General features: G+C 44.2%; 1 protein-coding gene across 1 annotated transcript in view; it reads right to left on the reverse strand.

Moving 5' to 3' along the window:
- Igf1r (insulin like growth factor 1 receptor) overlaps positions 1-14,447 on the reverse strand; it is a 282,994-nt gene extending 268,547 nt beyond the window's left edge. The window contains exon 1 of the mRNA XM_008852347.3: positions 14,308-14,447. Within this exon, the coding sequence (XP_008850569.1) occupies positions 14,308-14,401 (94 nt within the window). The 5' untranslated portion in view covers positions 14,402-14,447. The remainder of the gene's footprint in view (positions 1-14,307) is intronic.
- Between the last annotated feature and the right edge of the window lie 12,203 nt (positions 14,448-26,650).

Below are 26,650 nucleotides of genomic sequence, written 5' to 3' on the forward strand. Positions count from 1 at the left end.
TGTGGTATGGGAAGAAAGAGAGGGATGGATGGGCAAGGGAGGAGGAATGTTTCTATCTCTTCACAGGGCCCTTGTGAAACTCTATACAAAGTGAAGCCAGTGTCTTAACCATGGTGGGAATCAGCAAGAGCAGGTAGAGGGCAAGCATCAGGATTGGTGCACACCCAGAAAAGAGCTGTGTTTTCCTCTTGCTCTCTCATGAGAGTAAATAACTTCTAGTGTGTATTCCTCCATCTTAAGAACAACATCAACCAACTCCTGGTGTCTATGACAGGCAGAGGTCAAGAGCGTTCTCCACAATCACTCAGAAGGTACTTGTAGCAATCCTAAAAGGTGGGTACCACCGCTTCCTTCCATTTTCCAGATGAAGCAGAGTGGCAGGGTAAATAACTGCCAGGCTAAGTCAATAGCTCAGCCTCTCGTTCTAAGCTCAGAAGAGAGCCAGGTTCACCAAGCGAGATAGGAATGAAAGAGCAGGCAGGAAAAAGCAGACCACTTTGTTGGAAACTTGGGGCAAGCCAAAAAAAAAAAAAACAAACAAACAAACAAAAAAAAAAAAAACGAACTCTCAAATTCTTTGAGACACTTAAAATCTAAGCTTGCTACAAGAACAGGTGAAAATGGTTTAAATTTCAGAAGGCACTAAAATTCCCACAAGTAAAGGCCCAGAGACAAAAGGGTATCACCTTCCTACAAAGCCTCACACATTCTCATGCTTTTATATGTTAGTTGTGAGTGAAAACAAACAGTTCCAGTGGCAGAGCCTAGCAGCTAGGACCACAATCCTAAGGCCCTACACTTACTTCTCATCAAGAATCACAATGTGCCCAATCCATTTAAAATCATAAATGATTGCATGTTAAAAAGCACCAGTAGCAAAGCCCAGACCAGGACATAAAGTTGGCATCTCCCTTTAAACAAATCATTCCTCTCAGCTAGAACAGCAAGGCTGGAAATCATCCTACCATGTTGGCTGGCACCACAGGGTAGCAGGGGCTGCTTCCCAGTCCCAGCCACTGGGAGCCAAGGCTACAGCAGTGGTACAGGTTAAGGCCATCTTCAGATCCATTTGACCCAGCTCAGAAGGAAGCAAGAGTCATTCCTAGCCTGGCTTGTTCTAAAACTTAGAAAGCAGCAGCACCCAGCAACAAATGACAAGAATGCTTGCCTGAAAAGATAACACTTATTTTTGGAGGTGGGAAACATGACCACTTTCCTGAAGTCCAGTTCTAATGAAAAAGGTAAATTCTGTAATTTCCAGAGGGCTTTCTATGGAGAAGGCCCCACTGGGTCCTTGTTCCCTAGGTTCTCCCCAACCTGCACCCAGAGGTGTTGGGTGTCTCCTTAAGGGTTTCCTTTGTGCTGCTTAGCCCAGACCTCCAGACCAGATACCTTCTACACAGTTCCCCTAGCCATGGCCTGGGGTCGTTACCTTACCAACTCCTCCAAGCAGCGCAACACCCCAACAGGAAGAAATTCAGCCTCATCATTCACCCCCACTCCCATGCCACAGAGCTAGGCTAAGCCAGCTCCTGCTTCACTGATCTTGTGTCTAGAGATAAAAGGTCCCTTCCTGGCCCCATGCTCATTGCTTCCTTCATCACATCTGTTCCTTCCCCAAAATTCTTGTCTCCTCTCATCACTAAAGTGCTCCAATGGCTTTTAAGTTCACCATTATCTACCTATTAGTCAAGTTCCTTCCCCAGAAGTATTTGGTTCTCACACCTACCCTCCACTCCATCTGAGCAGGCTACCACCTACCCTTATTGTCTCCACTACTTTGAATCGAACACTGGAGGCACAGTAAAGCTTCATAAGTGATTCATCAGCCTTTCAAAGACCAATCTCTGGAAAGGCCCCAGCATTTCTTCAAACTCAGATTCCATAATTTATTACTGAACACACATTGCTTCTTACTGTTCACCAGTATCTGCAATGTTTATGTGCTGGTTAGTTTTTGTCAATTTCACACAGAACTGGAGTCACCTGTGAAGAGGGAACCTCAATTGAGGAACTTCCTCCATCAGGTTGGCCTGTGTCAGTGGGTGAGCATTTTCTTGATCCTTAATTGACGTAGCAGGGCCCAGCCCATTATGAATGGAGCCATCCCTGGACAGGTGGGCCTGGGCTGCATAGGAGCAAGCAGAGTTCCTCTTCTCCAGGTTCCTGCCTAGAGCTCCTGCCCTGGCTTCCCTCCATGATGGACTGTAAGCTGTAAGGTGAAATAACCCACCCCCTCCCCCAAGCTGCCATTGGTCATGGTATTTTATCACAGTAACAAAAACTAACTAGGACAGCTTAGAATCAGAAGTGTTTCAGAGTTGGAGATTTTTTTTTTAAATATTTGCATAGACTTTAACAGTTGGGTATCTCCAATCTGAAAATCCAAAATGTTCTAAAAATCTGAAACTTTTTGAGCACTGACAAGATAGATGTTAAAAACATTCTGGGTTTTTCAACATTTCAGATTGTAAATTAGGGCTGTTCTGCCTGTATTTGAGTTTTCCCAACTAGACAAGTGTCTTTGGGTAAAAATAAATAAGCAATATCAAGCATTTTTCCTAATGTTCTCCATGGAGCAGAGGCCCTGAAGTCATTAAGTCTTGACAGAGAAAACAGGGTTTTGTATCCTCCTCACTGCTGACCTCATACTCCCTCCTCTCAAGTGGGGATGCAACCTTGAACCATGCTTCCAAAAGCTGACCCCAAATAGAAGGTAAGGAAAAGATCCAATCTTCTATTGGCCAGCTCTGCTGGGCATTTCAGAGACACTACTGATAGTTCCCACAGCCCACATGCTAGAGTGGCAATATTCCAAGTTACAGATGGGCACTGAGGTTTGTACTTTCCTTTCTAATATGTCTCCAGGCATCTGAGAGAGGGAGGCAACAAACCTGGAGGAGAGCGTGGCTTCCCTAAGGGCAGGGGAGGCAGGAGAGCTCACATCCACCAAACTTACTATTCACAGCGTAATTTTTGTACAAGATGCTTTCTACAAGCCACACTTGGGAAAAAAAAAGTTCAACAATTCTGTTTTTACAATTTATACAAGAACTATCTCACCTTGTCTGTCTCCTCAGGAGTAGCAAGCCTTTAGCAATAATTTCTTGGGTGTTAAGTTCAGGAGTCTCCTCACACCTGCCCCAACAAGTAAACTTTCTTCTGTCAGAGGTATTAAAAGAACAAGGAACAGGTTTCACTTCCCCCGTGGCCCAATGGTCAGCTATCACAGGTTTTGTTAGACACTTAAAAGACAAGAGTGCCATATTGTCCCTGCCACGATTCAAGACAACTTTTTACTGACTTCACCAAGAAAACCAAGTGGGGACAATTGTTGGCTAATTCTTAAAGGAACGCCAGAAAAAAAAAAAAAAAAAGAAATAATAAACTTGCACAGGCACAGGAGCCTCTCCCTACCTGGGCAAATTAAAAAAAAAAAAAATTAATGAATCCATTAATTCTTCTCACACACCCTAGCAAAATGAAGTTTTGATTATATAACACACATTTATTGAGTACTTACTCTATGCTAGGCTCTGTATCAATCAATACAGGGCAGTCAAACATCAAGTGTGCCTTACATTCCTGGCACTATTCAAAGCCTGCTTGAGAGATAGCTGGTAGAGCTGCTCAGAACGTCTGGGAAGAAAGCAAGCTGAAGTCCTCTCAGCCAGGCAAATGATTTCCAAACTAAATAACAAAAAGCAACCACAGAGGAAGGGGTCTACAGCTACTACCCATTATATACCATGTCACTGAGAAAGTGGGAGTAGATTCTGAAATTATCAAGCAAACGTGGAGACAAAATATCTAAGAAGATGCAATCAGTGCATGGCCTAACATCAGTAATGATGTTTGTAATTACCCAGTATCAGGACTTCTGGTGGGCGAGTATGCTGACTATAAAATAGCCCAAGGTGGTAGCCACATGCCTTTAATCTGAGCACTCAGGAAGCAGAGGCAGGCAGATCTCTCCAAGTTTGAGGCTAGCCTTTCAATTATATTTGAGGGGAGGGGAATGCATGTGCCACGCACGGTACACATGTAGAGGTCAGAGGCCAACAGTTCTGTCCTTCTACCATGTGAATTCTGGTAATTGAAGTCAGTCATCAGACTTCACAGCAAGTGCCTTTACCGGCTGAACCATCTCGCTTGGCTCCAGAAGTGTTTGGGCTTTTTTTTTTTTTTGCTATTTTTAAATCTCTCATCAAGAAAAATTTTTTTAAACTTTTCACTTATAAAAGTGCTATTAAAAATATCTTAGAACTGTAATTGTGAAAGATGTACCATGTCTAACAACTATCTGCCAAGATGTACAGGAAGCATGTTTTCCTCACTTCAGAAGACTTAATCCTGTCACTGACTCAGCTCACTAACCAGTGGAGCAAACAATATCCCAAACCATGGCACAGTGATTTCTAAAGAGGCCTGCAGCATCCACATTTTCTTGCAATCAGTTCCCAGGAATCAGGCCAGAAAGGAAAATGTAGGCAAGTCCTGGGGATTGCTTCTCATCCTAGCTCTGGACACCTACCTAATTCAGTTATGGAGGAGGCTGAATTTTCCATGTGGCCACTAGATGGCACCTACGCATTGGTGAGATGGACAACATGCACACTGGACACCTCTCAGACCCTGATAGAAACTGACAAAAAAAAAGGTTTAAGGGAGAAAGTAAGACAAACAGATCTCTGAAATGGAAGGTGAGCCGCAAGGACTGGCCATGCTTATAGAACAAAAAGTAAGATGGCATAACCGTAGGGGAGGGGTCAAGTTTTTTATTACATTCATTGATTTGTAGAGAGGGGGGACATAAGCATTCCACGGAGCTCATGCGGAAACAAGAGGACAACTTTAAGAGTTAGGTCCTGGGGAGAAAACTCAGACCATCAGACTTGGCAGAAGCAACTTTCCCCTGGGCCATCTCACCCACGTAACTGCATTTTACAAGCAAAACCCTATCTTGTAAAGCACCTTAGTAAAATAAGATTTTTATCACAAAATACATTATTTATTGAGCACTTACTATGCGCCAGGCGCCACACCAATTAAAGGTTGAAAACAGTGAGTATGTCTTTTTCTGGCACAAAGAAAACGTCTGCTCAAGGATGGCACCTCTCTAGGCAGCTCATGTCCAAGGGCTGAGTAGGTGCCAGGTTCTGCTCTAAGCACTTGACAAGAGCATTAAGTCCTTTAACTTTATGGATAAATGTACGAAATGAGTTCTAGTACCGTTATCACTTCACAGATGAGGAAACAAAGACACAGGAAGATTAAACACTTTGCCTCACATCTGAAGAACAGAGATTCAAAGCAGCCTCTCTGGCACTGTAATGCAGTCAGGGAGCAAGACACAGGGCATTGCTGTCAACAGCCCAGCAGGGTTTCTGCTCAGAGGTACAGTCAGATCTATGCAAGTTAGAGAAGGAAACTTCATGGAGGAGGAAGACTCTGAGCCTGAAAATAAAGGATGGCATCTCTTGCCTATGAAGATCACAGAGAGGATGATCAGTGTGATTGGGGACAGGAGTTGACTGGCATTGCACCCTACCTTTCCACAATTAAAGTCTTGACCCTCCTTTATAGCACTCCCTGAAACTTAACCAAAAAAAGGCAGTGAAAATTAAAACCCACATTTCCCTCCCCCAATTCTCCTGAATTTAGTTTTCTAAATATATTAATATTTTTATTTTGTTTACAGTGAGAAACGGAACAACTTCTCCCACAATGATCAGTCTCCACACTTTTGTTGGGACTTAGACAAGTTAAATGGCATGTTTCATACTGAAGAACTGATTGGCGACTAAACAGAATCTCGACCCAGGTGACCTTCTAGGGCTCTTGAGCAGCGCTTTCCACTGTCCAGTATGGGAAGGAAAACCATTCCAGGCCATAGAAACAGGGAGCAAAATCTGGGTGAGAACAGTGAGGCTGAGAGGAAACATTCAATTAACCAATCTCTCCAAAAAAGGCCAGGCTGCATAACAGAAGCGTGACTAGAAGTTCCATCCCAGGCCATTCTTGGTGGGTAAAAAGCTCAGAGGGGCATGCTCAAACGCTGAGAACGCAGCATCTACCCTAACCAAGTAACTTCCTGTAATTCCACTATCCTATGCTATAGCCTGTCATATGCCACAAGCCCATTAACTTCCAAAAAGGAACAGAACCAAAAGAGTGGAGCAGAACCTCTTAATGGGGCTTCCCCTCAAGTCCAGAGCCTGGGAGTCTGAGCATCACCTCAGTGAAGCCCAGGGAAAACCACCGGGGAAAATAAATACAAGATGACACAGTTGAATACGGGCACAACTGACGAAGGTTCTACAATCTAAATATAGTGGACAGCTAGTGACTCTGAATGCTCTCATCAAACCTATGTAGTCAACTGGATGGAGGACTGACATCTGGAATTTTCTAGATGCTTCTTACTTTTCCAGGAAATTATCAAAAGTTACTAAGGCACTTCAATTTGGAGAAAAATCTGGTATATATACTCACTGCTCCCTAATTACCATCAAGCTTCTATGCCTTAAAGAGCTATTAATTAAAACTCACCTGATTCAAAATTGGTAATGTCTCATTTACTTAATCAGAAGTATTTTCAATAACCAATTTCATAAAGACATACACTGAGTACATTGCCAAACAAGCATGCAAAATGTGCAAGAAAACTTTCAAGTTCTGCTCTATAAAATATATGTATTTTAATACTGTCAAAATATATTCATTATCCCATGTCAAGATTAATTTCAAAAGCAATATGCTTTTAAAACTGACAATTCTGAAGCCAGTATAAAGAAAGTGCCATGTTAAAATGAAACCAGCAAATAAAAACATAGAAAAGCCCAATAACAATGCACTTCAGTCAGTCAGAATCTGGACATATGGGTGGACATACACAATGCTGACTGGTATTGCATAACTCTTGTTAAACAAGTAGCCTATGTGGTTAAGAGGGCTAAGAAAGTGAGGAGATGAAAGAATAAAATGTTAAACTCCTGGCCCCCATTACCACCAAGAATATTCCGGAATAGTAATAAACCACTTTCTAAAATCTTTAAAATAAATTCTACCCAGTGGTGGCACAGGCCTATAATCCCAACACTAAGGAGGCTGAAGCAAGAGAAAAGTGAATACTTTTCAAGGCCAGCCTGGGCTACATAGCAAGATAATCTCAAGAAAAACAGGTAAACAAAACTTTCTTACATTCTATTGCAATATAAGCAATTTAAGACAGGCATCCCTGCCTCTGCAATAAACGATTGGAACATGTACATATTTTCCTTTTGTAGCTAATCACCTAGACACTCCAACCCAGAAATCGTAAGCGCCAAGCCCATCAGGCAACATAGGAGGCAACAAAAGGAGGGTCCCTGAGCTTCATGAACACATTCCCCCACCAGCACTAACCACTTTCAGGATAAATATAAAGCTAAAGAGCAGAATTAATATACTGTAAACATTACTGCAATCATGGTGTTCATCTCTCATCATAAAAGAAACTATTTTCTGTTCTATTTTAGTAAAATCAGAATAGCAATCTTTCCATTTATAAGTTCTTATAGCCCAGGACAAAAAAGAAAGAAAATTAAAGTCTTGTTTAGCAGCTTATTCCTTTAGTTCTTTAAAAAACATAGCAATAATTTTTAAGGTTTTATTCGTACCTTTATAAGACACAGGATTAAGACGGGCATGGTGGTACACACCTTTAGTCCCAGCAGTCAGGAGACAGAAACAGGCAGGAGGAGCTATGTCAGTTCAAGGCCAGCCTGGTCTACAAAGCAAGTTCCAGTCCTTTTTGGTCAAAAAGACCAAAAAAAAAAGATATAGGATTAAAAGAATTTCTAGCCTAAAGATCTGAGCCTCGCGAGTACTCAACTAGTATTTAAGGAAGAGGGTGGATGAATTCTCAAGAAATACCAACCTTAAGATTCTGAAATTCATCAATTTAATAAAGCGAAACGGGCACAGATGAAAAGGAAATCTTCAGAAACTTTTATTATGCATATGAATGTTTTGCCTGCATGTATGTAAGTGCACCCATGCTGTGCAATGCCCATGGAGGTCAAAAGAGGGAGTCTGATCCCCTGGAACTGGAGTTCCAGATGGTTGTTAGCCACCATGTGGGTGTTGGGAATCAAATTCTGGTCCTCAGAAGAGCAGTCAGTGCTCCTAAACCACTGAACCATCTCTCCAGTCCCATCTTCAGAAATTCAAAATCTGAGTGCACTTGGCCATCATTTGAAAACACAAATCCATCTTCAGAAATCCAAAGTCTCCAAATCAAAGATATTAATAATATTTTAGTCAAACAATTCCAAAACAAATTAACAAAAGAAACAAATTTCATCATACCAAGGGAATACACACCTGTTGAGGTAACAACCTAACTTGTTTTTAAAAAATCCTTTCTTTACTGGCCAGGCACGGTGGCGCACGCCTTTAATCCCAGCACTTGGGAGGCAAAGGCAGGCGGATCTGTGTGAGTTCGAGGCCAGCCTGGTCTATGTAATGAGGGGCTACAAGGAGACCCTGTCTCAAAAAGACAAAAAGAAAAAAGAAAATCCTTTCTTTACTAACCTAAGTCCTCTGCTTGAACAAATCAGATCTTTAGGGTGGGAGAGAGTGAGATAAGGGTGTATATACATATTCCGGTTTTTAATATTTGCAAACACTGGACGTCAGTTATGTCCCCCTCAATGTTCATAGATCTCAGTGTCACAAACAATGAAACTGTTGTCCCCTCCATCTCAAATTTAAGCCAAATCATATCTTTACAAGGAACTGGAAAACTCCCACATTAATCTGCTGCCCAAACACTATTTTCCAGGACAGCTTAGAATGCATCATTCATTGTATCATCTGTTGTCTTTCAAGGGCTCAAAATTTCCCTTCAGAACATCTAACAGACATCAAGATATCTGTAGCATGCGTGCAAGTATTTGCGCTTGTTTCTTGGGCTCAGATAGCACCTGTCATAAGTTGGCTAAGAAAAGCAGTTCAAATCAAGCTGGCCTGCAGGCACAAATACCTCTTCTATGAAGTATAGCTGAGTTTTAAATGAGTTTTGAAAACAAACTGAAGAAAAATCACAACCCAGAGAAAAATCTGTCTTGTATGCCTTGTGATTAAAAAGACAAAAACGTTTAGGATATAATTGTCTCTCCATTGCATTCTCACCCTTCATACTTCTAAAAATAGTCTGTTATTAAGTTACAAAAGACCCTAAAATTATGAACACATCTTAATGATTATCAGAAAGCTATGTAGGCAATGAATTGAGAAAACCTGCAATTGGTCCCATCTTCCTTGTAACTCAAATCATGCAAGGCAACGTTCAAGAACACACCTGTGACTCCTACTTTTTGTTTTATTGTTTTGGGGTTTTTTTTTGGGGGGGGGGTCTCACAATGTAGCCCAGATTGGCCTCAAACTGGTGTTTCTCCTGTCTCAGATTCCCAAGTGCTAGGATCACAGGTGCACCATTACAATCACAACTGTCATACCAGTGTTACAAAGACAGCTGGTTAGGTGGGCAGATAGTATATCAAGGCCCATGATGACATTTCAATGAAAGAAAAATACAGTAAGGTAAAAATAATTCAGCACTGGTCACCCACAAGACCAGTAGTCCTGGTTCACTTCAGACCTTAAGTCTAAAAAAATGTCTTAAAGAGGGGCTGGTACAATAGCTCAACCTTAAAGAGCTCTGGGTGTTCTTGCAGAGGATCCAGTTTGGTTCCCAGCACCCACATAGCAGCTAATAACCGTTTGTAACTCCAGTTCCAGGGAACCCAACACCATCTTCTGACCTCTGTGGGCATTTTGCAATATGGGTGCACTTAGATGCATGCAGGCAAAACACTCATATACAAAATAAAACAAATTTTAAAAAAAGTTTAGTATCTCAAGGGGCCTTTAAAACACAGCCCACCATCCATTTGAAAACTGTACATTGGATGGCAGGTCTGAAAAAACTTGATTTTTCAAGTACCTTTTCATGCAAGTATACAGAAAGTTCCCCAAAGGCAAAGGTCTCTTTCTTTGTAAAGGCTCACACACTGCCTAGTGCAAGTTCAGCTTCCTACAGTGGTGCCCACTAACTGCTGCCTGGCTAGATTTTGTTGCTAGAAGCTAGTTCTTACAAACTAAATGAAATCAGATTAAAAAGGAAACAACAGTTCAGTGAAGACTCCCCTTGGTTAAAAAAAAAAAAAAAAAAAAGTGAAAATGATAGTTGATTTTCATTACGGATCTGATATTGCAACAATGGCAAAAGCAGCAAATATTTTCACTAATAAAGTAACCTTGAGACAAAGACCAAAAGCCAAGACACACAAGTATCTAGGTTTGTTCCTATGGAAAGAGCAAGATACATCTGAATAAGGGCACAAAAGTTTGCAAACAAAAATGCTTGACTACATTTTAATCTTTTGTTCTAAGAATTTTTTTTTCATTTGAATAAAAGAAGACTGTATATGTTCCCAAACAACAACTGTAACCAAGCATGACATTCCCACTCAGATTCTGGAATATTTCATAAATAAAAATGTTTTAAAGAAAGTAAAGAAAAGAAAAACATCACTGCCTTAAAACCAACGGTTCTTCCTTCCTGGTCACCACACTTGTGGTTAATATGGTACATCAAAGAAGTGGAATTTCTTTGCCATCTTGAAACAGCTCATTTTTCAATAAAACTGGAGATTTTAGCCTAGGCTCCTTAAACTCTAAAGACCATCATTTCAGGTTCAGGTTGAGGATTTTACTGTCCAAAATCAGACTTTCACTGGTATGTGCACGCCAGCGTATTATGTTTAATACAACCCCTCAATCCTCAAGCTAAATATGATCAAGATTCTTTCTCCTGTGCCTGTCTATTTCTTGCTGGCATCTAATCCCAGCTGTTATAGCTTCAATTATCAATTTGTTATATTGCAGTAATTCATGGATCTGAAAAGCTCAGGCTTTTTAAAAAAAGAGAGCGACACCAACCTTCAAGAAAGTTTTTAATAATTTTAGTCTAATTTTACGTCCTAGGCAGCACAGTGCATTTTCAATCTTAGCATATTTTCTTAAAAAACAAAACAGTGAGGTGTCGTTCATATACCATGAAATTCACTTATTTAAAATGTACAACTCTGTGATTTTAGTATATTCAGAGTTGTACAACCATCACCACAAGCTAAGTTTAGAGCATGTTCATCATGCCCAAAAGAAACCCTGTACCCATTAACAGTCATTCTCTAGCTTGTCCTGCCAGAGACCCTGGCAATCACTAATGTGTTCCTCTCCATGGACTGGCTCACCATTTCCTGTAGATGTAATGCTACAAGATGTGGTCATCTGTAGCTCACGTCTTTCTCTTTTTCTATTGTTTAAAAAGTCAATCTATTCAACCCCAGCATTTTTCTTAGTTGTTCTTTTCTAATCCTTTTGATAAATCAAACTTGTGGCCTTTTAAACTTCAAATCCTGAATCCCCACCTTACTACCCCTCCAAAAATACAGTTTACGTGCTATTTCCCTCCAGAAAACCTAAACTATAATTTGCTTTCAAAAGTTCTTATTCTGGGTTCTCCTTCTGGTAGGTAATAAAACACTAACTTCTTTAAATACCAACATTTTGCATACCACTGGTCCTCTGACAATAGGATGTAACTGTGCCCTGGGCAGAAAGATGACTAAATTCTTTTTAGAAGATGGCCACAAGTTTAGAGTGCGTGTTGATTTTCGAAAAAGAAAACAGCCATCAGATTATCTGGCTGCCACTCCTAACTCCCAGACTCCCTTATTTAGACGGTCTGCTCACATTCTCCTGCAACAAACCTCTGCAGGATTGCCTCTGCTTCATGAAACTTCCACACTGCCCAATTGATAAAACTACCCCACTGCAGCCACACTAGGAGGAATCCCCAATTCCTGAACACAATACCAGCAAGTGATGTTGCAAAGCTGCACTAACCTACAGCTCAAAAGAATCGGTCTCTGGCAGGACTCAGTCGCCTACTCTTGCCTTAAGTGGTCTAGGACCTTTTAGGCTAAAACCCGAATTAGTGTTCTTATGTGTCACTTAACCCCTCAGAGCTACGAAGAGGGAAGGGCACAGATAGTGCCATAGGACTCCAAATGCCCTCATAAGGGATTTAGGGTGCTTTCTAGCCACCCATCACGTTTGAAGGAACTGAGCATCTTTAAAGAAGCATCAAGGGATTAAGAACAACATACCGTTTCCCTTCCAGTCTGTGTTCTTAAGAAAGCACCACCTTTGACAAAGAATACTCAAACACCAGGCTCTGCCTTGTTTTTAAATGCCCGAGTCCTGCTCGGAGAAGAAAGGCCATCGCTGCTTTGAATTTCAGAACTTCTAATATTAAATAAAAGTAGAGAAAGTACACGGTTCAATAGTATGCCACAGTAAAATTAGTTCTCCGATGTCTTCTAAACCATATTTAGCTTTTAAAGGCTAGAAACCCTTCCCGGTTCCCCAACACCATCTAAGCGCCTGAGCAGAACAGAGCCGGAAGCCTTCACCCAATACAGTATGCTCAAAGTTTGGAAAACAAAGAACAGGAGAGCCCACATTTGTGGAAGGTCGGCCCCAGCCTGTGCCTCACTCTAGGCAGTAAACAGCTAGCTCTGTAAAGATCTGCTCTTACTCCACCGTGAACTCGTTTCTTAAAAGACGTTTAAGAAGGATTTGTTTATAGAAACAGCCTTTGTGAACTACCCCTGCGGTGGGGCCGCACAGTCTGCACTGCCTCCAGTTTCTCCCCCTCACTCGCTCAAGGCTCAGTCGTGATTCTTCCAAGTTCATAGGCACCACCTGCATACCCTTAATGCACATTACTCACCAGTACGCCCTCACCTCCCCGGGCCCAGCTCGGGGACTGCATTCAAACTTTTAATCGTGTTCAAATTACCATTTCCAAAGTACCAGTTTGCCACATTCTTGGTTTTTTTTGTTGTTTTGCCCCCTCCCCCGAACAACCCCCATCCCTGTCTCCAAACACGATAGAGTTCTGACTCCCAGCGACCGCCCCCCCCACCCCGCTTCCCTACCTACCCCTACCCGACACCACCAAAACAAAAGCTATCAGATTGCAAGCGATAGCGAGCGTGGAGAGATCCTGCTTATTAAGTATGTACAAAGGAAGTGCGGGGCGGGGGGTTGGCAGCGCTACACAACTCCGGCCACAACAAAACCAAGGCCAGGGCTCCGCGCTCGCAAAACAAAACACCCTCCCCTCCGCTGCCACACTACGGATCCTAGCGCAGCTTAAACCACCTTGCGTCACACCTCTCCCCAGTACCGGGGGCGCCCAGGTGTCCACGCGTGGTCGTGGGGCTGCGGCTGCGGCGACACACGCACTGCGAGCACGTGTGTGTGGAAATACATGACGGCTCCGACCGCTGGCCCATTCCTGCGCATGGGTTGATGCCCTACCACCCCTTAGACGCTTCAGGGAAGAGGGGGCGTCCAGGGCCGGGTAGAAACTAGGAGACGGACCCAGAAGCCTCCGGACTGGGGATCACTCGCCCCCCCACCCCCTCCCGAAGCGAGGCTGATGGAAGGTCGGGACCCCACGTTTCCCTAGGGAGAACCAGGGACCACTCCGTGCACCCCAGAGTCGCGCCAGGTGTCCCCGGGGCACCGAGAGGTGGCGGGACAGGGGTCTCGCCACCCATCGGGCTCAAGAGATGCAAAAGGCCAGGCACGCGGTGGGCCTAATGAGCCAAGCAAGTTGGGCGACAGGAGGCCGCAAGGCGATCTTGGGAAACGTGTCCTGGGGCCGCGGGGCCTCCCCACCCAGCACCTCGCCCTTCAAGGACAACTTGCACCCCGCGGGCCGGGCGGCTCCGACTCCCCGCCACCCGGCACCCACTCTACCCCAGCGGACACCCGCGGAGCGGCCCAGGGTGCTGTCACTTCTGCGCGCTGATTGGGATGGGTGCTGGGTGCGGAGCGCTCCCGGGAGGGGCGAGGTGAGGGCGGTGGGACCCCGGGGTCCACCCCGACGCCAACTTGCCCACCGAGTCCCCGCGCGTGGGCCCGCCACTGAACCGCCGGGGACCAAGCTCTGCTCACCCACCAGGACACGCGCGGGACAGCGCTCACGGGACAGCAAAACAGAAAACCCGGAGGCCCTTCCCGCGCACGATGGTGAGCCAGGGCCCGTGGGGGCCCCCGACCCACGAACTCGGGCCCTTCCGGGACAGCTACGACCGTGGCAACTGGGGTTTCACAAAACAGGGCGCAGCCCCTCGGAGGAAAAGTTCCCGCAGTGGCCGCGGGCGGCGGGCACATACTCACTTTCTCCACTCGTCGGCCAGAGCGAGAGCGCGGCGGAGAGAAACACGAGCCCCCACAGCGAGGTCGGGGACCCTCCTCCGGAGCCAGACTTCATTCCTTTGATTTGGGACGAAATTCCCTTTTCTCAAATAAAAAAAAAAAAAAAAAAAAAAAAAAAAAAAAAAAAAAAAAAGGAAAAGAAAATGAAAAGTCTCCAACTCAGTCCTCACGCTCTTTGCAAATGAAAGCGCGAAGTCGACGACCCTCGGAAGGCGCTACCGGCCGGCCCCGCGCGCGGGAGACCCTCAGCGCCTGCAGCTGCGGCCCACGGCGCGGCGGAGTCGGGAAGCTGAGGCGCGCCGGGGCGGGCTGTCGGCGTCGTCGGCCTCCATTTGCAAACCCAGAGAAGCAGGAGAGGGGGTGAAAACTGCAAAGAAACAGTAGCGAAGCCCCGATCGCCTCGGACGAGGACCGACGCCTCCCGACCCCCAGAGCGAACAGACACCCCTCGGACGCCCGAGCCCGGGCGGCGGGAGAGCACAACGCCTCTCCCGAAGTCTGGCCCGAAGTCCGGGGCGCGGGCTAGACCGGCGAGGGGCAGAATGCGGAGTGGAAATGAATGAGCGGCTCCCCCTCCTCCGGCTCCTCCCGCTCCTCCTCCTCCTCCGGGCTCCGCTCGCCGCCGCCTCCTCCCTCAGCGCCGCTGCCGCGAGCTGCTTCCCAAATCCAGGACACACAAAGCGGCGGGCCGGCCGCGCCGCGCTCAGAGCTCCGGCCGCTCCGCCCCGGCTCCCGCCGCCGGCTCCGGGCGCGGGGCTCCGGCTCGCTGAAGGTCACGGGCGCGGCGCGTCGTGGAGCTGTCCCTGGCGCGGGAGGGGCGTGGAGGGTCCGCGAGCGCCGGGCGGGCGCACGGGGACAGGTTCGCTGGTGGCGTCCGTGTGGCTCCTCGCCTCTCTCGAGTTCGCCTGGTGCGCTCGCTCCTCCTCAGCTTTTTTCTCCAACCCCCCCCCTTTTTTTTTTCCTGCTCAGCAGAGTTAACGCTGGTAAACAGCCTCAACCTCGCCGCGCCGCCGCTGCCACACACTGGGGGCTCTGCGCGCGCGCTCTCGGGGCCGCGCACACGTGCCCGCGCGCACACTCCAGGCCACCACAGCCGCAGCCTGGGCGCGCGGAGGGCTGGGCTCCGGCTCGGCGCACGCCAAGAGCCGGAGACTGGGATCGCTGGGACGTGCGGAGCGGAGTCCGGGCGTGGGGCGCTCGGCTAGGGAGGCACCGCCCCCGCGTCCCCACCCGCGCGCTCCCCAAGCCACTCGCGCGCGCCCACGCCCCCGCCCCCACCCGCAGTGCGCTGGCCTGCCCGGCACACACCCTCCCTTTTCGCAGGACTCCCAAAAAGCAATGCCCCGGGCGCCGGAGGGACTGGGCGGCCGGGGAGGCGGTGGCGGCGGCGGCGGCGGCGGCGGGGCGGGCGTGGTGGGCGGGGAGTGCGGGTCCCCAGCTTCCTTGAAAACAACAGCGCGGCTGCAGAGCGCGTCCGCCCGCTCGGCGAAAAGCTTCATTGTTTCTTGCAGCTGCTGCAAAATAAATAAGTGCATGCATGCATGCGGCATTTTTTCGCCGCGTGGTGGAAAGGCCGGACGTGGCGGGAGGGGCACACCTGGGAGAAAGGGGACCCCTGAAGACTGTTACGCGGTGCACTTTCCACGCCAGGCTGGGGCGCCCGTGGCGGCGCTGCCCCGGAGTCCCCCGGACTCGCGGGAGAAGGGCGCGGCTCGCGTGGCTCGGGTCAGGGCCCCGAGCGCTGCGATCCCTTCGCGGGCCCCCGAGTCCCGGAAGGGGGATCCAGACAGGCGGCCCCGCGTGCCCAGGGCGGGTCTCCCCGGCGGCCGCCAGAGGGCGCGGCGCACGCCTGGGAAGGCTCGCTAGCAGAGTGTCGCCTCCCTCCCTCCCTCCGGGAGAGGAAATATGGGGGCCCCGAGATGGGGATCGGCTCGGCTGGGTGGTGCTGGCCAGGCCTCCCCCGTCTCCGTCCCGCGCCGCCCACCCGCAGAGCTCTTGCATCACCCTGTTCCGGCCTCCACCACGTGGGCGCCTGTGGGGAGCGACCGCAGCGCGTGCGGGGACCTGGGGCTGGGGGGCGTGTCCGAGGGGCTCCCGGGAAGGAAGGGCAGGCGGGGACCCTGAACCGAACGCGTCGCCTGGCTCCGATCCCAACCTAAGAATCTGCCGCACTCTGCCCGGATCCGCAGCCACTGCGGAATCCCACCCGCACCTGCCTCAGGTCTCCGCTCCCACCCCGCATGTCCCTCATGCTTCGTTTGATCCGTAAGGGACTAGAAACTACAGCAGCTCAAGTCTCCTCTGTGGTTTTCTCTAATGTGCCAGAGAGGTTTCCCGAAGACGAGGCTTCCCTAGGACTGCCATCTAAAGAACAAACGCTGCGGAGGCCAGGTCTTCAAAGGGGGAGAAGCCAGGCATGGCTGGAGAGAAGAATTTGAAATACGTGGACTTTTAAAAACAGTGATTGGACCACGTGTCGCCCTTAATGTGGTGGGGCTTCATGACTCAGGCTAATTGATACCCATGGTAAATAAAATGGCTCATAAGAGTTGTGAATGTCTACAGCACATAGAAGTGTTTGTCTCGTAAACACTCAGGCTGTCTTGGTGGAGAGGACCGGTTCTTGAAGGAAAGAAAGCTTTCTTTCATTACTCAGATAGTAAAAGATTTCGGCACTGCACTTATGTGCCCCGTTTTTCATAAGGTTTTTGTTTTTTATTAAATTAAGAGCTGAAAACGAATCAAAAGCTATCATAAAGGAACTAAGCCAATTTTTTTCTGTATTGTCTGGATCAGTTTTTCCTTCAGTTAATTTTGGGCTACAGTTTATGAATCAGTTGTATAGAAAGAAGTCTTTTTTATGAGAATTGTACAATAAGATTGTATTGTATAGCTGAAACTTGCCTTAATTTTTAAATAAAATGTTCCAATTTTAGATGCTCCTGGACATTAAGAAAAAAGTATATTAGAATCTTAAATTTAGCATGCATCATTTAAAAAGGCACCACACATACATAATAGAAAAAAATAAATCTAATTTTAAAATGTTTCTTCAGAGAGTTTCTTGCATGAGGGGCCTTAATGCCTGAAGCTCCAGCCTGACACAGTGCATAATAATTTAAGTACAAAAGAATCATATTAGATTTGGTTTCAGAATTTTTTAATGCATACGTGTAGATTAAGACAAAAGTTTAGAAGTGATTTTTAGAAAGTTTGTAACATAGAAATCTTTAAATTCTATTCAATACCTTTAGTATAGTTATGAAAATGCTTTCTCGTTCCTTCCTGAGAACATGAGTATAGAAGAAAGAGAAATGACTAAGATGGGGTACATATAATTTGTAGGGATTATGGAGGTTTGTTTTAGTGTCTTTGGTTGTTTTTTTTTTTTTTTTTCACCAAAATGAAATTTTACCTGTGAAATTGTAAAATTTTTTCCTAAAATAATAGGAAGCCAATGAGATTAATAGTTTTAGACAGTGAAGTTACATGCTTAGTATTTGGAAAGTAATATAAGATGAAACTTGGTCTTTGGCTCTAATGGCATTAAAATGATGAAGCTGATTTTCCCTTCCTTTAGTGATTACCTTCTGCCTACCCAATCAAACATATTTTTTAACCCTGGAGTTAAAATCAGACCAGCTTTAAGCCACATACAGGGTGCATCACACTTTCTGTTTTCCACCATTTTCCGCAGGTCTCTTACATATTCTTTTGGAGTAGAATTAGTTTATTGTTTCAGTTTTGCTTGATGACAGGTTTAGACTTAATTATGCTGCTGGATGTGCCAGATAATATATTATGAAGATGTAATATATATTCAGTGAAAGCATGAGATACAGCCCAGATAACCACTGACAAGTATTATAGGTAATGAGGTATATTGTGATGTGTTTCCAGAATGAAATATTATTCAGCAGCAAGTGAATAAACTACAGACTCATATTTCACAGGGAGACCTTCGAGACACAATGTTGAAGAAAATACACAAGTTCCAAAAAGCTATACACAGCATGGCACCGTTGTGATAATGCTCTTGAATGCAAAGGAAACTTTTAAAAAATTATGAAGAGTCTTTGAGAGCAAGAGAATTCAATACATGGTAAGATGTAGACATGTCTAGAGATGATTGAATGAAGGGTGTTGCTCTTGGAGGAAACGAGAATTCCTTAAACTAAACACATGCAAAGTTCTTGGAAATGTGGAGGAGTTAAAAACTCCATTTTATAACTATGCTTTATAACAAACATGTTTCACGTGTTTTTGCATATGCTGAATATTAAAGACAACAATGAAGGAAATTATGTGAGAGGTCTATGAAAGAGATCATTCAAATTTTCCAGTATGAATTTTTTAGATTTTAATTTATTGTACAAACAACTCAGAAAAAAAAATTTTTTTTTTTTTTTTGGTTTTTTTGAGACAGGGTCTCCCTGTAGCTCCAGCTGCCTGGAATCACTCTGTAGACCAGGCTGGCCTTGAACTCATAGAGGATCCACCTGCCTCTGGGCAGGGATTAAAGGCGTGTGCCACCATGCCCAGCAAAAATATTTTTAAATACTAAAATGATGTAGGTAATCTTATACTGAAGAATACGTTTCAGGAGAGTGTTTGCCCATATTATATCAATTCAGTTTCAGACAAAAATCATAAAACAAAATAAAAGAATCCACCTCATAGGGTAATCAGGTTCATTAATGAAACAAATTGTATAAAGTGGCAGTTTACTTTAAAAGGTTAAACCTACGCCTAACTTAGATTCTAGCAATTCTACCCTTAGCTTTTACCCAAAAAACAAATATGTTCACAAAAAATACCTGTATGGCAATGCTGACAGATGCTTTATTCATCATATTGAAAATCTGGAAACAGCCCAAATGTACCTCAGAAGGAGACTGGATAAATAAACCATCCAACACAATACTACCCAGCAATGAAAAGGAGCTAACTGCTAATCCATGTGAAAACATGGATGGGTCTCAAAAGCAGGATGTATAAGCCAGACACAAAAGAGTACATACTGTATTAAACCATTCATATGAAATCCAGGAACAGGCAAATTTGATCTACGGAACCCAAACCAAAATTAGTCTCAGGGTTACCCTTGGTGGGTCGGGGGTGAAGAGCTTCAGATCAGAAAGAAGAGAAAGAACTTTCTGGGGTGAAGGTACTACATCTCACTTGGGCTGTTGTCTGTGCTAGTTTATGCATTCACCAAATACAGGGAACTATGTACTTAAGATAGCACATTCTATGGTATATAATTATATCTGAATTAAAATTTTTAAGAGTGTATTACATAACTTGGAACTTTACATCTCTTCTAAGAAAAGTTAGCAGAATGCTCCCCATTTTTTGCTGTTATATGAGTTTGTACAAATGCTGGACTCCAACCTCTACCCATGCTGTCTCTGCAGATGGAGGTATGGTGCAAGGGGCTTCAGCTGTGGAAGTATGGCAATCACCAAGTTTCTCTATAGAGCAGACCAGGCACATCAAAAGGAAAATGATGCTGTGGCTGGTTTCTGTCCCCACATAGCCACAACTAGAGATCTGTTTATGTTCAACTTGAGAAGATTTTTGTTCATTTATTTTCTTTTCTATTTTCTCTTTTTCTTTCCTTCTTTCGTTCGTTCTCTTTTTGTTTGTTTTCTGAGACAGGATTCCATGTAGCCCAGGCTGGCCTGAAACTGCTGATCTGCCTGCCTCAGTCGCCTAGGTGCTGGGATTATAGGAATGAACCATCATATCCAACTAATTGAGAAAAGTTGGCATTCTAGTTTTTTACAGACAGCCAGTTTGCAAGGCACTTTGAAAGTTTTGTGGAGGTTGCAGAGAGCATTTACACAGGGACAGATAGGAGAACATCCTCCTGTGGCTGCTTTCAGCACCATGCTCAGTGAAGTATCAACAGCAAAGTTCCTGGCAAAAGCAGACCTGGGCTAGGAGTGACAGGCACCTTTGGGATGGCTGTAGATCTAAGGTAGAGACTATGTTTCTTGTGGCTATACCCCATCCCAAGTTTCACAGGTTGGCACAAGGGTACCTGACTTGAATGTAGACATGATCCATGCCTCACTTGGTAATCTGTGGGGAAATGCACGCACACACACACACACACACACGTGCACGGTGTGCACGACATCACTGTCCCATGAATGCTATAACGGTTCTTTTTCAGTTGTCATTGGCCTGGGAATGGGTGTGCTGTCTTTATTCCCCCATGTAATTAACTTTCAAATATATCAATAGTCAGGATCCCTGTCTGGCAAACAGTACAAAAGATGCTTCTTCATTGTTGAGATGCATCAGAGGTTACATGAAAACTCTGGTGAAATCAAAATGCCCATTTCCTCTGATGAATGCCAGCAGCACTGAGATGTCTGATCATCATTGTCCCAAAGACAGACACACCACACCTTTGTCCCTCGACCTGACTCTGCCATGCTGTGTCGCTGTCTGTGGATTGTGCCACCTTTCTGTTTTCTTCTCTGTGAAATGATCATTGTTGACATAGAACTTTGTATTTAAAGATGTTGTGACATTATTGGTTCATAATTGATACTCTGACATCTCGTATCTTATCTGCCCACCTACCTTTGCCATTTCTGTCAAGTGACCAACAGTCTGTAAATCAATGTACTGGTCACAGCTTCTGGACTCAGGGAATAATGGCTTCCTAGTTGCTTTAGGAAGACAGAATCTTTTTTAGCACATTAGTGTTTCTTAGAATAGAAAACATTTTTAGCAGTTTAGAGTTTCCATATATATTCCCCCCTAAGAATTTGGGTATAGAAAGAGAAACAGAAGTGTCACTAAAGCAGGGCAAGATATCCGTAGGTAACCTACAGAAGGAAATCCCCACCTGAGAATGCTCCTGCAAATGTTCCATTTGTAGTAGTAGGTTCTAGTGGAGGCTTATTCCGTAAAACATGTTTATATGCCTCTACAGTCTTTTACAACAATGCCAGTGTGTCATGTTCCTAATAGCTCTGTCTCTGGCCTCATGAACAGGCTACAGAACAAGGAGGACTTGCTGGAAGATACACAGATATATCACTGTGACTCTCTAGTGTGGAGGCTACATCTGCAGAATCCAGATGTTTTCATCTGTCCTTAGAGTATCTTTGATCACCCAAAGAACAGAACACCGACACAGGGACATGGGACAGGCCCACTCCTACATTCTGTGAGGATAGATGGAGGTAGGCAGACATTAAGAGAAGTCTTGATGAAATGGACCCTTAGAGCTAGAGATTAATGCACAGAGCTAGACTAATAGAAGAAAATACATTTATGTTCTTTGAAAGAATGTCCCTTTTCTTTCTATCAAGTCTATGCTGGGAGTGTTGCTTTGTGTGGAAGAGAGCCCTCATGCTTTGGTATGTTCCTGTAGACAATAAACCCACATCTGCTGGAGAGATTGTCCAAAGAAACCTTGGATTGACTGAAGCTATGTTGAGGTGACATTTGTGGTCCCTTCCAACTTGATACTTGGATTCTAATCCTAAATTTGGATTACTGTGTTTTGTAGTTGGGTTTTGATTTTAGAAGAATTGCAATCTCCTTCAATGTTGAAGATGCAGGAGTTCAAAGCAATATTAAATTCATCTTACACCATGAAAATCCTGATCAAATAGTTCTCGAAAGATACTCAATGTCCAGATCCAATAAGCCAAGTTCAGAGTTCAAGGCTTGCTTCAAGTCAATCACATTGAGGAAAATGGTTGGAACAAGTCGGGGCTAAGATGGAGCTTAAGATCAGAGTTTGCTGGTAAAATTTGGCAGTCTGTAGAACTGGGGAAAGCACTGATTTGTTGACTTTGTCAATTTCACTTTCATAAATTTTCCTACTATGGCCAACTTAAGCAACCACTGTAAAGCTGCGGGACACAGTTTTAAAGAGATGATGGCAGTGAGGATTTGCCAGACACAATGAACCAGCTTCAGCACATCCCTGGACTAAGACGTCTGAGAAATTGGTGTTGCCTTTGTAACAAATTATGTATGTATTCAGTAAGAAAATTAGAAGCAACCTGGTACAAAAAATAGCAGGAGTCATAAATCGGAAACTCACAGAAGAAACCAGCACATACAGTAAGGAAAAAAGTATATTCAGTAATGTGATTGGCAAATTAAGACTTAGACAGTACCACCTACTCATAGGACTGAATGGGAGAATTAAATTCACTACTACAGGGAAGTTAGTACATCCACTTTGGAGAGTAATTTGGTAGTATCTGGAAAGTCAAAATGCATCTACCCCAAAGTCTAGCAATTCCATTCATAAAGAGTATATATCCCTGAAAGTTCTTAACTCTTTTACCAAGAGACACATATAAGACTGTTAATTGGGGCTGGAGAGATGGCTTAGTGGTTAAGAGCATTGACTTGGGTTCGGTTCCTAGCACCCACATGGTGGCTAACAGCTGTCCGTAACTCTAGTTTCAGGGAATACTATGCCCTTTTCTGACCTCCAAGGGCATTGGATGACACGAATGCATTTACACACATGCAGGCAATACACTCAAAAACATTAAGTAAAAATAATGAGTAAAATATTTTAAAAATAGTAAATAAAATATTTTAAAGAATGTTCATTGGAACTTTGTCTTCAATAGTAAAAAAACCACAAAACAATCTAATTGTTCCTCCATGGAAGAATGAATAATGGCGCTTTATTTATATAATAGGATACTATCTAGAGATTAAAATGAATGAACTAGATCTATGTGAATCAGCATAGCTAGACTGTGAAAGTGATTTGGAAAGTTAAATAACCATGTGTTCTCTTATGTAACTGGCAACACAGAAACAATAGACTTTTATTAGTGGATACATACATATGTAGCAAAAGTGAAACATACATGGAGCTTATGAACAGCAATTTCAAACTTTAACCACTATATTGGCAACATTTTATATATTTAAAAGGAAAAAACAAGTTCCAGGCCAGCTGGGAATGCAGGGAGAGACCTCTCAAGAAAAAAAAAAAAAAGGGAATGAGTAAATAGGCACAATGTTACCATCTGCTAATCCTAACTAGTAGGGAAGTAGGTCTGTTGCATTATTTTCTGGGTTATTGGTCTATTTTGTTTTGATTTATTTTGTATCTTCCTTTTCCTTTTTTCCTTTTTTTTTTTTTTTTTTTTTGGTCTGTTTCGAGACAGGGTCTCCCTGTAGCCCCAGCTGTCCTAGAACCTGCTATATAGACCAGGCTGGCCTCGAACTCACAGAAAGCCACCTGCCAATGCCTCCTGAGTGCTGGGATTAAAGGCATGCGCCACCATGCTCGTCCTTCCTTTGCCTTTTCAAAGATACAAACATTTTGGGGAGTTGCTGTTGGATCTCCCTTCTCAGCTTCTCCGGCTAAAGGATGTTTCACGGGAAATTCATCTCAGCCCATCTCTCTACTGAACTTGGGAATAATCTCATTTAAAACACTAGGCAAGCCAGGACAATGTAGGCAGTTCCAGGCCAGCCAGAACTATATAGGGAGCCCCTACCTAAAAAAAAAAAAAAAAAAAAAAAAAAAAAAAGTAAGGAGGCTGTACCAAGTCCTGCCAGAGGCCACTGGGATGACGAAGTTTCTCACAATACATCATCCAACAACACAAGACGGTGGTCTTCGCCGAAACCAGGGGTGCAGCACTGTGCTGGAGCTGAAGCACACGGTCGAGGGCATCCTCAAGTGGCGGTGGAGTAGCAGCCACTGAACAAGGACCAGCTCTTCAATGACTGAAAAACGCTTGACGGGTGTGGCTTCACCAGCCAGACAGCACAGCCTGAACTTCGGGACAGATGACACCTTCCAAGCCCCGAGCGTTGAGCCCTTCTCCAGCCCTCCGCAGTCTCCAGAGAAGAGGAAGCCACAGGACTCTGCAATGAGGACCTCAGACCCACCCCCAAAGGCCCATTCCCCCAATGAAAGAAACCAGTGGGCAAGAAGGCTCACCCGGTAAGAATACTTGCCACCAAGCCTGATGGATGAGCTGAGTTCGATCTCTGGGACTTACCTGGTGGAAGGAGAGAACTGACTCCTGCAAGTGCTCTTCTGACCTCCATAAGTGCTATGGCACATCCCCACCCCCCAATAAATAAATGAATGGCTTTAAAAATAAATAAATAAAAATAAACCTTTTTATTTTAGAATAGTTTAGGATTTACAGAATTGTCATAAACGCAGTATGGGGTCTTGTGTAGTCATGCTGTGCTTTCTGTATTATTAACAACTTACATGGCCATGGTACATTTGTCACGATTAATGAAACAGTTTTGATACGGTATTATTATTAACTAAATCTCTACTTGTTCAGATTTCCTCAGTTTTTCCCTAATTCTCCATTTCTGTCCTGGGATCTGGTTAGGACCTGGCATCACATTCATTTATTATGCCTCTCCCTAACCATGACAGTCTCTTAATCTTTCTTGTTTTGATGACCTTGAAAGTTTTGAGGAACACTATATTTTGTAGAATGTACCTCAGCTGGAATTTGTCTGATTTTTCTTTCCCTCATGATTAGACTGAGGACTGTGGGAGGATGACAACAGAGGTAAAGTGACATCAGGCATATCCTATCAAGGTGTGACACAGTGGCCACCTGGCTGAGGTAGCATCTGTCAAGCTCTCCACCATGCCTCTTCACATGTCATAGCCTTCAAAAGAAAGTCATCATGTCCAGCCTGCATTTAAGATTATGCTCTGCTTCCTTAAGGGCTGAATATCTATATAAATTATTTGGAGCACTCTCTTCCCATTTATATTTATTTATTTGTTTGTTTACAGCAGATTAGGCACATAGGTGGTTTTTTCATATTTTCATATTATTTTATATTTATTTCAATGCTGCTTTATCATGTTTCTCAAACTGTTCCGGCAATTTCAGTTGCCTCTTCAAGACCAAACTCAAATTGGAAACCTAGTTTTTACTGAATTCGTATCATTTTCATATCATTGTAACACTGAAAAGAAAAATCCCAAGCTGGGCACCATTCTTATACCTTGTCTGCCTGTTTATCGAAGATCAGTGGATGTTTACTTCTTACTTTTCAATGGGTCACAGCATTCATCCTCCATGGATACTGGGGTACACTGAATCTCTTCCAGTGGCCTATGCCACACTACTTTCTATTTCCCAAATTCATTCTCTTTTATCTCCAGGTGCCAATCTGTTCCCCTGCCTAACATTTTTTTTAAATTGACATTGAAGTTGACAAACACATTTTCTTTTTTTAAAAAAAAAGTTTTATTATTTTTATTTTATGTGTATGAGTATATTGCCTGCATGTATGTAAGTGCACTCATGTCATGCAAAGCCCTCGGAGATCAGAAGAGGGTGTCAAATTTCCCAGGAACTAGAGTTTCAGATGGTTTTTAGCCACCATGTGGGTGCTGGGGATTGAACCCAGGTCGTCTCTAAGAGCAACCAGTGTTCTTAACTGTTGAGCCATCTCTCCAGTCCCAACATTTCCAAAGGTGTAATATTTACAAAGCTGGGTTACAGTAAAAGGATGCACAATAAGAAGTTACAGTAGTGGTTGGGGTCCTGGTAAGTTATGGATTCTCTCTCTCAGAAAGTTTGCCTCTAGGACTGGTAAGATGACTCCACTGGCAAGATGCCTAAGCCAGTAAAAGCTCTTGCTGCACCAGCCTGGAAACATGAACTCCATACCCAGAAACCATGTAAAGGTAGAAGGAGAGAACAGACTCCACAAAGTTGTCCTCTGACAGTCACATGCATGCTTGACATGTGTGTCCACACACATACACACGTATAGGCGTAGAAATAAAATCACTTTTTTAAAAAATAAGAAATATGCCTTTGTTTCTACATACAATTTGCAAACAAATCTAGAATTGAAGGATACCTGAGTCTCTCTGTGGACATTCTCTAAATGCCAAGTTCACCATATGTGTGTTATAAGAAAACTATGAGATTCAGGGAGGTGTTTATCATACAGAATTCTTTAAGTCAGAAAGATAAAGCTTTTATTGTTTTCTCAGTGATAAAAATTATTGTTAGGGACTGGAGAGATGGCTCAGCAGCTAAGAGCACTGACTGCTTTTGCAGAGGACCCTAGTTCAATTCCCAGTACCCACATGGTGGCTAAGAACTATCCTGACTCCTGTTTCAGGGGAATCTGATGCCTTCTTCTGACCTCTGAGGCACTGCACAACATGGGTACAGGCAATACACTCATACACCTAAAATAAAAATAATATAATATATTTTTAAAAATTATTATTATAGCCGGGCATGGTGGTGCACGCCTTTAATCCCAGCACTTGGGAGGCAGAGGCATG

This window comes from Nannospalax galili, unplaced genomic scaffold (genome assembly GCF_000622305.1).
Source record: "Nannospalax galili isolate Female #2095 unplaced genomic scaffold, S.galili_v1.0 scaffold63, whole genome shotgun sequence".
Classification (NCBI taxonomy): domain Eukaryota; kingdom Metazoa; phylum Chordata; class Mammalia; order Rodentia; family Spalacidae; genus Nannospalax; species Nannospalax galili.